Genomic DNA, 12772 nt, shown 5'->3' on the forward strand with positions numbered 1-12772 from the left:
CTAATAAATGGTGGAACCAGAGTATGAATTCCTGTGTTGTTTTTCTTCTTCTTCAAAGCCCGATAGGTGTCAACTCTATTGGGTGACATAGCCAAGTCAGTCTACCCTCTAAATATCTGGAGGGATACATGGATTGCTAGTCAAATAGTAGATGTGTTTTTGATCAGAAGAACTTTGGGAAGGCAGGAGGTCAGTTGTGATGGAGAGGTTAGTGTGATGGGCCATATATCCCTGAAGGATTCCAGGTTAGCCTGCTTTGGGGGTGCATCGTGCAACAAGAGAAAAAAAAAAGGATGAGTGTGGGTGCCTGGGTCTCCTTATACCAGGCAGGGATGTTCCAAATTCCATGTAGATGAGGGTCAGGAAGATTCAGTGTGGCTAAGGTGGGCTCATGAGCCCTCAACTGTTGAGAAACCTGCATTTAAAAAAAGAGAGAAAGAGAGAGAGAGAGCGCGCTTTATTGGGAAGGTGCGCTGGGATGGCATCCTGAAGGGAATTTGTTTTTTAAAAAGTTTAAATCAACTAGAAAATGTGACATGAGTGCATATTATGATTATTCAACATTTATCATTCACTGTACGTTGGATGCGTGGTTGATGTGAGCCCCCTAGGACTGTCTGCTGTTCCTGTGTCACTCCTGATAATTTTTAAATTGACTCTGTCCTTTTAACCACGTTTTAAAAAATTGAACTACCCCAATGTGAACACTTTCCACTTTGCTACATAATGAGAGTACTTTCATTCCTTTAATGTTTGCGTTTTCCTTTGATCTAACAATTTCTGTTCAGATTTCACAGTTTTCTGTTGCTTCAGGATTGAAAGCACCGATTACCCTGCTGGGAGCGTGAAATAGATTTTTTTTTTTTAAATCCGTATGATATTTCCTCCCAGTGAAATTAATTTACGTTTAAATACAGGGGAAAGGTACACACCTTGCGCTCAAGTCTCTTTCTCTCTCGCACAACCTCAGCAAGTCCTTATCCTGAAAGGAAGGGCTCGGGTGGACCTGCTGCCAAGTCTTTTGTGAGGATCCTTTACCAGACGGAGTCAGAGAACCTCTTTCTTTGGACACCCGGGCTTTGTGTGGGCCTGATGACATATTTGGAACATCTCTATTTCTTTGAAGGGCAACCTCAAAAGCCCAGTGGAGTGTCCAGTGGCTGGGGCGGGGGGCGGGAGGAGGAGGGGGGCCCCGGAGAGGTGTACTTAAGCGCCTCTGGATTGGGCTTGCTAGGGTGTTTGCAGGGTGTTTTAGGAAACACACCTTCTTGCAGGGCAGGGACCGCAGCTGCAGAGTAACAAAGGACAATTTGGAGGGGGGTGCGAGAAGCGCTCCAGGGCCGCTCGGGCGCCCCAGGGCCCCCTTTGCCCGGCACCGTGTCCCCCGTGACCTCCGGGCCCCCCACCCCGGCTGTCTTGGCCCGCGCGGGCGGCGAGCCCCTCCGCGTCTCCCCACTCCCGGGTGCCCCCAAACCGCAGAGCAGCGCCGCGCGCCCCCCGGGCACCTCGGGGTCCCGCCTCCCCCCCCCCCGCCCCGCAGCCCCCGGCCTCCTCCCGCGGCCCCGGGTCTCCGGAGCTGTCAAGCCCGCGCGGCGCAGAAGCAGCCCCCGAGCTCCCGCGTCTCGGCTCCTTCCTTTGTGTGCGCGCGAGCGGAGCCGGGGCGGAGGGAGAGGGGGGAGGTCGCGGAGCGCCTGGCTCCCGCCGCCGGGCCCGGGCCGCTCGGGGCGCCGCCGGGGAGGGTGCGGGAGCTGGCGGGGCGCCTCCGGGCCGCCCGGGCGCGCGCGGGGGGGCGGGGGCACCGCCGGGGGCTCGGCTGCAGGCGCACGGGTCGCGCGCCCCGGCCGCCCCCAGCCCCGGCCTCCGGGCGCTCGCACCTACCCCCGGGCCCCGGAGGGGAGCGTGCACGGGCGCGGAGAGGGACGGAAACCACAAATAAATAGCGGCGGCAGGAGCGCGTCATCTGGCGGAGCAGGAAGTGCACGCGGAGTCCGGAGGCTGGGGCTCCGCGCGCGGCCCCAGGACTTTGCCATGGGCTGGGGGCCGCGGAGGCTGCGAGCGGCCGGGCCAGGGCAGCGGCGGCGGCGTCCGCACCCGCACCGGGGCTGAGCAGCAGCGACGCGCGGGGCGCGAGATGGCAGCGTCCAGCAACTCCAGCCTGTCCGGCTCCTCCGTGTCCTCCGGTGAGTTTCAGCCCGTGGGACGCGGCTGCCGCGGGGCTCTGCCCGCGCCCCCTGCCCGCCCCGCGCCCCCTGCCCGCCCCGCGCCCCGCGCCCCGCGCCCCGGGATGGGGAGCGCCTACCTGTGGCCGCCCCCGCCCCCCGCCCCCGCATCCCGGGCCACCGCATCCCGGGCCACCGCGTCTCTCCCGGGGCGGGCGGGCGGGCGCCCGCTGGGACACTTGTCCCGTCTGCCCGCTGCAGCCCCTCGGAGCCCGGCCTCCGGCAGGCGGAGGTGGGCGAGCGGCGGCCCCCGGGGGTCCTGGGGGCGCGGCGGCCGCGACAGGCGGAGGGAGCCGGAGCCCCGCGCACCCCGGCGCCCCTGGAGCCCGGCCCGAGGGGCGCGCACGGCTCGGGGGCGCGGGGCGCACGGACCCGCTCGCGGCGCCCGCCAGGCCAGGGGGGGGGGGCCGAACCCGAGGCTCCTCGCACACTTGATTTTCTTTGTTTGTTTCAGAAATTAGCTCCGTGGAGACAGGAGCGCGGGGGCACGGTTTGAGACCCGGGGAAGGAAGGGATAGGTACCGTCGCCCTGGTCCTGATTGCATTCGGGCGACTTAGAGGAAGGAAGGTCGAGCCCAACCTCTGACAATTCGCCGCTTTGCAAGTGCGTGTGTGTGTGTGTGTGATTTTCCTATGTGGCCTCTTGGACATTTTCTTATGATACTCTCTGTAATTTCACTTTCCAGGCATACATTGGGTTGTCAAGTGGGGCTGAGCAGAGGGAGGGCTTCTTTCAGCTTTTATAGGGTTGGTCAGCAGGTCTCCTTGAAGGGGAAAGAACTGCTAATGAGTCTGAAGGACTAGGAATCAATAGGAAGGGACCCTCTGGTTTGTGAGTATGACAGGTTTCTAATCAGAATGATGCATTAGGTAGGATTCTTCTACCACTCTGGTCGCTGCAAACTTTAATGACAGACCCTAAAGGCACAGCTGAGAAGACATTGGAGTGTGGCGAACAGCGTTCAGGGGTCTAGATGGTCTTGAAATCCTAAGGAAAATCCTCAGTATGTTAACATGGCATTAAATCCTAGTGTGTGTGTGTGTGTGTGTGTGCTTGTCGTTGTTGTTGTTACAGTTACTCAGTCATTAAACTCAGGCGAAGAATCACCTGGTTGGGACCATGGGATGGGGCAAGCCTGTCGTAAATCAGCCCAATCTATAGATGTGTAACTCTCAGCCCAATCTATAGATGTGTAACTCACGTAACCATAAATACGAGGGGAGTTTGACTAAGGTGCGATTGTGATGGGACACAAGGTGATCCCTTGAAAGCCATCTGTTATCTTTTTTGGCAGGTTCAGTTCCAGGGAAATAGCACTTCCTTTCTTGATCACTGCCAACTAATCAAAAGCACAGTGTTGTTAGGCATATGATATAGTTCAAGTTTCTGGTAGTAGCAGCCAATGGGGCAGAACAGTCATATCTTATTAAGAGCAGCAACAAGTTGACTGCCTGTGGTTTTAATTCTGAGAACTCAGCAAATGCTACAGCGTATTTTTAGTGCCCCCAAACCACTGCTGCTGCTTTTCAATTCATTTTTGTTGACTAACGTTGAATTTAAAGTACAGTGATGTTGGCTTACGATTAGCATATGGTTATTCCTCTCAGAAGACTGCCCACTAGAAAAGGGACTGGTAGGGGAGAGGTGGCAACGGGAAAGAAGAACGAAGGAGAGACAAGAAGTCAGTGTTATCACATGATTTACTGATGACAGAAATTACAGATGCTGTGGCATCTGAGTGTTCGGATCTTGGTGTAGCTTAAGAGACCTGATTGAAAAATTGAATTCAGGCTTCAGAAAAATACGTGGGTTTGAAGTCACACAGAACTCGCTTTAGATGATGGCAATTGCTTTGCAGATAGGATACGGGGAGCTTAGATGGCTCTTCTTCCTGCGGGAGTTACCACGATTTTAAATCCTAGTGGCAACTGGGAAATGACATGGGCACCGAAATTCAAAAAGTGGGCAGGGAGGGATCCCTGGGTGGCGCAGTGGTTTGGCGCCTGCCTTTGGCCCAGGGCGCGATCCTGGAGACCCGGGATCGAATCCCACATCGGGCTCCCGGTGCATGGAGCCTGCTTCTCCCTCTGCCTGTGTCTCTGCCTCTCTCTCCTCTCTGTGTGTGTGTGACTATCATAAAAAAAAAAAAAAAAAAAGTGGGCAGGGATATATGGTTTTGGCGTGCATCAGACTGGCCCATGAGCTTATATTTTTCAATATACCAATTAATGAGACCCTTCGTCTTGAAAAATACAAGAAGCTGTAGTTCTCTTTTTAAGCACATTTGCCCGTGGTGCGGATCATGAATAATTCAGATGACACAAGCAATTCACACCTGTGAGAGGTGTTGGGCACTAAAGAATAGAGCCTGTTTGTGGTGACAGCTGCGTTCTCCGAGGCAAAGGCCAGAGTCAGAAAATAGGGCACTCCATCCATCAATTCATCACCGTTTTCACATAGGGCCTACTATGTGCCAGGAAGTAAGTTATAACCCTCAGCTTCAAGGAGGCTGAGTGAGGAAGGTAATTTTAGGATTCTGTCTAGTTTTGAAGTTCTAGGATTATTGTTCTTGCATTTTGGCTGCATCATTCACCAATAGGGTCAATTGGAGAGAGTCACTCCACTTTTCCCAGCTTCAATTTCCTCATCTGTAGATAAGGCTCATGTTAATAATGGGACCTACTCATAGGAATGCCGTGTGGATTCAATGAGATAATGTGTGTGGAGCATTTAGCACAGGGTATGGCACTCAGGAAGTGCTTGGTGTGAATACATTTTGCTCCTTTGAGGAATGAAATAGAAGGCCCTCATGGCTCAGATTTCAGGTGCAGAAAGAAATCCAACACACATAAAATTTGCCTCTTACATTGCATGTTAAATTTGATCTTGAGGTTTGAAGTCTATTAAATAAGCAGTTATTAAGCGTATTTTAGGTTTCGGGCATTGTCCCAAGTGTTTGGAATAGAAAGACGAATTAAGATCCTTTGCCTCATCACCCAGAAGCAGAGATGGACAACAAAATAGTATTGTAGGGGCAGCCCGGGTGGCTCAGTGGTTTAGCGCCTCCTTCAGCCCAGGGCCTGATCCTGGAGACCGGGGAGGAGTCCCACGTAAGCCTCCCTGCAGGGAGCCTGCTTCTCCCTCTGCCTGTGTCCCTGCCTCTCTCTCTCTCATGAATAAATAAATAAACTATTAAAAATAGTAATGTATATTCCTGTTGGATAAAATGAATTATGTGGAGGAGAGTACAGGGAAGAGTGATTCCCTCAGTTTGCAGGGGTCAGTGGAGGTGACCTGTGAGTTGGGACTGAAAGGATGAGTGAGTTATTTTTCCAGAGAACATAGGGGGGAAAGATATTTCAGGAAGAGGGAAGAGCTTAGGCAAAGGCCTGGAGATGAGAAGTCCAGAGCCTCATTTTCAACTTCCTTTCTTAGGGCTATTGATCCATTTTGTAGGGGGTATCTCTTCTCTGAACAGTTAAGCTTATAGATTCATTAGCATCATGCAGAGAGGTGTTAGATCCCTTAGTGTTACTGCTGATGTAGGTAGGGGGTTTTCTTTCCATTCAGGTAGCTGTGAGTTTGATGGAACAGCTCTGGAAGCTTTAGGACATACTGGGGCAACTGAGCAGTATAAAAGGAACAGTGGATTCTGTAGCGAATAAGCATATGGAGAGGTGAACTCGAATAATATGGGTTAAACCTCTCTTGGAGGAATAGATCTGGAAGATTTAGGTTTGGTTGTGTTTTCACAGAGAGTCAAGATCTAATAATTCACTCAATATTAAGCTCAAAGTTACCTGATTTTCCTGAGAATATGTTCTCACTTGCTGTTGTTGAACAACAACACGCAAGTGTGTCATTTATTCTACTTTGCAACTGAGACATAACAAATGAAATAATCAGGTTAAAATTAATTTTTAAGTACATTTTCTAAGAACTGTTCAGAAATTTTCTTCTGGAATATTCAATTATGTGTAGAAGAAATTGCTTTGCCTTTGTTTTAATGATAACTACTAGTAATTAAATTTCACAATCACCCAGATTGGCAGGAAGGTTTGATTACCTTTATTATTTTAAGTGGGAAAGAAATCACTATCCTTAAGATTTTACTCTAGCCTGTGGTACTTGATTGTACTCTGAAATAAACAATGGTTGATTTGCAAAATAGTTTTCTTAATAATCATGGGTTGTATTGGCTTTTGTAATTGAAATAAGAACTTTTTGCATTTTAGTGATGTGATTGCCAAATGGGTAATTTCACAGAAAAAAAAAAGAAAGAAAGAAAGAAAAGAAATAAACTCAGGTAAAGTAATAAATAAAAAAGCTATGAGATGTTTTCCAGTAACTGAACAAGGTAAAAATTAAATATTAAAGGGACCTCCAGGATAAGAAGTTGTTAAGATTTTAAGAACACAAATACACCGTATTATAAAAATTAAATCAACATAGACTTTTTAAATTAACATGCAGATGAAAAAAGATAAAAATCAGTATTTATGTGTAGAGTCATTGAAACCTTAATTGGGAAAAGAACATTCCTAAATGAATTGAGGCATTTATTTCTCCAGATTCTATACAGTAGTAATGTGAACCAAATAAATAATGCTATTTTCTGCTGTCACACTGGCTTGATCCTAGAAATGATAAACAGGAATTTTCATTACTCATTATTGGAGGGTCAGAACCAGTGACATATACAAATCTTTCATATCCCTAGATACAGAAGGTAAAACTGAACTATAATAATGCTGCCAAGACATATATATATAAAATTAGAAACTCCATGGATCCAATACTACAAAACGATATCTTTGTTAAAACAGACACTCACACTTAGAAGTCTTCTCTTGGACCCCTGAATTATTCAGAAATACTCAATACCCAATTTTGTGTGAAAGAAATGTCTTTACCTTTGTCTCAGTGATAACGGCTGGTAATTTAATTTCATAATCACCTAGAGGGTCAGGATGATGATTTTTGTCGTTTTAACTCACCCCCAAAAATTACGATTTCAAAAAAATTGCAAATTAAAAAAATCACAAAGCCAAAACTAATGCTCTGAAAGAAATCATTCACTCGGATGGAGGGAGTATTTGCTATTTTCTTTTGCTATTTTTCTGGTGACCTTCCCACACCTCCTTTTAACTTATTAGATTTTTCACTGGCCCTTTGAAGTAACCCAGATGAACCCAGTGATAGAGAATCTGAGAGCAAAGACTTTTCTTAAGCATGACTGCATATTTGCTGTGTTTGACAAGGGCCCACTGATATGTGTACATTTGCCAAAATGCCATATCCCCCCCACCCCCCGCCATTCCCACAAACCCAATGAAGTGTTTTAAAAGACCCTGCCATTTGTTCAGCTTTCGGGGGACACAAACACCAGGTATTTTCTGAGGCCGCTCCATGTGGGATTTAACTGGACAGTGTGTTCTTTGAGCTGCAACCTGGGGCTTGGCCCGGGTGTTAGCACTGCTGAGTGCCGGCTGCTGCTCTGCAGGATCTCCTGTTTCTGCACAATGGTGAAAATAACCGGACATGGGGTTTGGAACACCTAGACATGAGCAGTGTCACATATGTTTTGAAAAGGAATTTTTCTGCCAGAAGATCAAGATTCTTGCCAAGATGGTTAGAATCAAAGAAAGAGAAAGGGACCTAGTGATAGACCCATTATGATTAACAGCATCCATCTATCACCCACCCATCATTTATCTTTTATGAATGTATTCACATTTCATGACTCCTGAAGTGTGTCATTTAATTTTCAAAATGAATGGCTTTCTTTCTTCCTTTCCTTTTCCTTCCTTCCTTCCTTCCTCCCTCTCTTCTTTTTGTTTTCCCACCCGTTATTATGTTGGTCAGACTTCTATTTAGAATTTTCTATTTCATCAACCCTGTGCTTGGTCTTACTTGACTATGAGTTTCCAAATCCTCTAAGCACCTTCCTGCTTCTCTTTACATTTGCTCATTGGAAATGGAAGCTGGTATTCTGTTTCTCACATGGATTCTGGTCAGGGGATCAGATGGATGCCTCTATCTCTGATGCAGGCTGGTTGGTGTGACCAAACACACTCATGTGTCTCAAAGTTACTAACAAAAGCAAAGGTGTTTTTAAAGCCTCCATGGCCAGAGGAAAATCCAGTTAGGAAAGTGCTGGTCCCCCAGGCAGTCTGCTCTGCAATGGGACCCATGGATCTGTTCCCTGGGATCTGAGACTAAGGACCCGGCATGTGTGCATTGCCACGGGGCAATAAAACTTTGCAGCTCTGTACCCACCAAGAGTTGTGCAAATAGCCCTCTTTTCCCCTCATTTATTATTAATCGAACACCTTTGTGGGGACCAATCTTTGAATAGTCTTTACAGCGTGGCCTAATTACAGCCTTGCCTTGCTTCAGTAGCTTGGCCTGTCCAAGTCACCCAACCTCAGCCATATTAGGAGTTATTTTAAATCATCCAATGCCTTAGTTCCCATAGACATTCTCTAATAAAGGTGTTCAGTGAATAGCCTTATTTAAAATGTAATCATCTCAGGTCAGAGGTTATACTGATAAAATTCTTGGAGTTGAGACATCGTCTACACGTTATGTAGGCTGCCAATCACCCCTTGCCTTGGTGAGCCTGCTTGGGGGGACACTTTTGCAACAAGAAAGTGTGGATGCCACTTTCCTGCTGGAATCCACTAGATTTGGAGAATCAGTCAGCTTCCTTAGGCTGGCAAGAAATCTCCCATTCTGACATGTGTCTTCATTAGATATTGCAGGCAGAGCTCTAAACTCAGAGTCAGAAGATCTGGATGCTGAAACCTTTAACTAGCGCATTGACCAGGGTACTTAAACCCTTAACTAAGGCTCTTCGAGAGGCTTCAAGCCCTGACTGTGACCCTTAAACCATTAACCAGGACTCTTGAACCCTTAAGGAAAATTCCCAAACTCTTAACCATAGGCCCTTAAACCACATACTTAACCAAGCTGTACAACTAGCTAAGGATGTGTGACCTTTGGTAAAAATAGCCTCTGAGCTTTAAGTACCTCACTGCAAACTGCAGATATGACAGCCTGTTTCCCAGAACTGATGTGAGCATTAACGGGGTGATAGAAGTATTGTCTCCCATAGACCTGGCTATCCTATCTGCTCCGCAGATGCAGATTCTTCCCCCTTCCTTCCCTCCTGCCCTGAACATCAGTGAGCCTCAGTCCTCTTGTCTTTAAACCAGAAATAGTGGTATCTGATGAATTTACCCCACAGGGTTGTCATTTCTGAAGCACTACTTGGGAAAATGCCTAGTAAACTGAAAAGGCAACTAGCAATACTGAATGGTTACTATGTCTCTCTGTTTACATGTAGTCCTTGGAGTATTTCTTTAAGGCAGACCAGGTATCCCCTTTTGCAAACAAATACATAGGTTCAGAGAGGACATGGGGCTTGCATTCGAGGTGGTAGGGTTGGAGGAACGACTCCTTAATTTCAAAGATCAGGTTCTTTCCTCTTGAAACGTAAAGGGTTGGTTTGTGTTTCTATCTATGTTTTGAAAGTGTCTGACATTAAAATTTAAGGCTGAAATGCATGCTCATTGTTAACAGAGAAAATACAGCAATACATCTGTGCTTTATTTTGATGCCCTTGGTAGTTATCCAGAACCACAATGAACCTGACCAAAGCTTAATCTCACTACCATTGGGACCTGGGAGATATTACGGAGTGAATACTCTGTAGAGAGATCGCCTGGGGAATTGGATTTATGGATATCTGCTCTTAAGAATAATCTCACAAGGTGAAGGGTCTATAGGTGTTCATGGTACTATTCTTGCAACTTTTCTAAGGTTTGAAAATTTTCCAAATGAAAGAAGACCGAGGGGTAGAATAGTACAGTTTGCCTCCAATTGATTGTCTTCACTGAAGTCTTAAAAGCATTCCAGCTCATGTGAGCTTATCTAGTCTTGTGATCACCTCATGAAACTCCCAGATTCTGAATCCTCAGGGGGAAGAATATATATTTCTTAACTTATATCTTAAGCGAAAAGTAAAGGAACTGAAATTATGGAAGGCATTCAGGTAGACCTATGCAACACTCCTACCTGAGAAAATGTCTTTTCCCTCCCAAGCTCCCTTGACTTTACATATCATTATAGGTTTCAAGTGAGGAGGGGGGCTTGCAGGTTGTTTTAGCAGATTCCAGAATTACATACATAAGAGAATCAGAGCCATTCAGCTAGTTGGTGGTGGAGCGAGAGCTGGAACTGACAACTAGGACCCATGTTCCCAGAACATTCATTCTCCATCCCCTTTCCTGGCGCATCCTAAGGAGTAGCATTATCCTTAGAGAATTTCTTACAGCTGCTTTTTTCTGTCTGGCTTCATAAAGGCTGTTCTGTTTAATTATTTAATATTTTCAAAAAAAGAAGTCATAAAGTGCTTTGTATTTTAAATGAGCCTTAGATCTCAAGGCTGTTGTTGTGCCAATAGAGACACAAGGACTTAAGTGATCTAGCGTCTGCCCTAACTATATATAGCTGTGCTGTCTAATATGGTAACCACGAGCCACATGTAGCTGTGGTTTAAATTTAAATTTAAACTTAAATAAATTCAGTTCCTCGGTTGCATTAGGCACATTTCAAGTACTCAGTGACACATGTGGTCCATGACTACCATATTAGACCATGAAGAAATAGAACATTTCCATCATCCTGTGAAGATTCTGTTGGTCAGCTCTGGTAAACAGGGAAGGTGGTTCTAGGACAGGGACCTTACTAACGTAAAATAATAAGCTACAGATAGGAACCTTGATAGAATGTTCTCTCATTCCTGTATTTGCTCGTAGTGCTGCTTTGGTTATATTTCACTAATTTTGCAAATTGGTTTTTTTAAAAAAGTAATTTTTTCATAACTTTGAGGGGAACTGTGGAATGACAGCTAGAGGATGATGTTAGGGAGTAATTAAAATGTTTATAAACTCTTCTAGTCTTGAAATTGGATTCAAGCCTTTTAAAAAATTGTCTCTAATTTCCCTAATGACAAATCCATCTCTTTTTAAAAAAAATCCCACAGTGAGCTATAATTTTGCCCTCAAAGAGGAAAAAAAAATGCCCATGTCCAGAAGTAGTTTGGATCTTATAATTGTATCTCTTCCAAAACATCATAAAGAAAATAAGAAAGTTGTGAACGTGTGGACTGAGGTTGCTAGTGGCATATCCAAGCCATGCTATTTAAAGGAGGTTTTCTACCAACTTGGCCATCAGCAAACCATTCGCCTAGAAGTATTTTACTGCTGCAAAAGGCCCACATATGGGGCAAAGCAAATGCACTGGTTTTTAGAAAATAAAGTTAGCTTTGAGAATTAGCACATTTAATTGGGAGAAAATGAATGCAGATAAGATTCAGAAACATGACCGTTCCTAAGAAAAGGAAGCTGCCCTCCTTGAACTTCTGTTACCATCTTCAAGTGCAACCAAAAAATGGAAAGGTAGATGGTATCTTTAAAGAGTCAAACAACCATCAAGAAGGAGAAAGAGGTCAATGTTGAGGCCATTGGATTCAGACATAATAGCCAGAGGCCCGTGGCCTGTATGGCTTAGTCCTTATTGACATAACTCAGACCATAAATTTAGGGTGGTGTGAATCACAGTATCACCTGGGTGGGTGATGACCATTTGCAATTATTTTCTCTGATCAGATGCCCAGTACCTGGATTTCATCTTGCCCTCTGTACTCTCAGGACTGGCTGAGCACTGTGTTCTTCAAGGAGATAAAACCTAGCATTCCTTATTTATTTCACATAATTGCACACTAACAATATAAAGTGCTTTTTCTTTTTTCTTTTTTTAACGATGTGTGTATTTATTTGAGAGAGTACACCTCAAGCACATTCCTTACTGAACTTGGAGTCCATCCTGGGGCTTGATTTCACCACCCTGAGATCATGACCCGAGCCAGAATCAAGAGCCAGCCACTCAACCAATGGAGCCATCCGGCTGCCCCTAAAGTGCTTTTTCTTGAATAGTTTTGCTTCTAAGGAATACACCCAAGAGATCAATGTTTGGGACAAGAAAACAGAAAATAGGGACTATGGGTTGAAGGGTGAATCTTCTGCAACAAATACTAGAGTGTGTGGCTGCAACACTGGCCTATAATAGGCTGACCTATAAGTATCTCAAGACTGAGGCTTGCACTGCCCACATGGGCTGTTTAGCTCTTGAAATGTGGCTAGTGTGACTGGACATGCACTGCAAGTGTAAAATACTTACCAAGAGTTTGAAGACTTAGTACAAAACAAAAAATATAAAATATCTCACGAATAACCTTGTTATGTGGGTTATACATTGAGATGATTATATTTTTTGGATATTAGGTTAAAAAAAGATATTGTAAAAACCAATTTCACCTGGTTAATTAAAAAAAAAATGTGGTGAGGCACCTGGGTGGCTCAGTTGGTTAAGCATCTGACTCTTGGTTTTGGCTCGGGTCATGATTTCAGGGTCTTGAGATCAAGTTGGGCTCTGCACTGAGCATGGAGTTTACTAAAGATTCTCTCTCTCTGTCTGCCCTTTCTCC

The 12772-nt window shown here is 45.6% G+C and overlaps 1 protein-coding gene across 1 annotated transcript in view; it reads left to right on the forward strand.

Annotated features, from left to right (window-relative positions):
* Window positions 1-1769: 1769 nt before the first annotated feature.
* Window positions 1770-12772, forward strand: part of CHN2 (chimerin 2) — a 297062-nt gene continuing 286059 nt past the window's right edge. Inside the window, exon 1 of the mRNA XM_041728083.1 lies at window positions 1770-2180. Within this exon, the coding sequence (XP_041584017.1) occupies window positions 2132-2180 (49 nt within the window). The 5' untranslated portion in view covers window positions 1770-2131. The remainder of the gene's footprint in view (window positions 2181-12772) is intronic.

The sequence above is a fragment of the Vulpes lagopus genome, chromosome 13 (assembly GCF_018345385.1).
Source record: "Vulpes lagopus strain Blue_001 chromosome 13, ASM1834538v1, whole genome shotgun sequence".
In the NCBI taxonomy this organism is placed as follows: Eukaryota; Metazoa; Chordata; class Mammalia; order Carnivora; family Canidae; genus Vulpes; species Vulpes lagopus.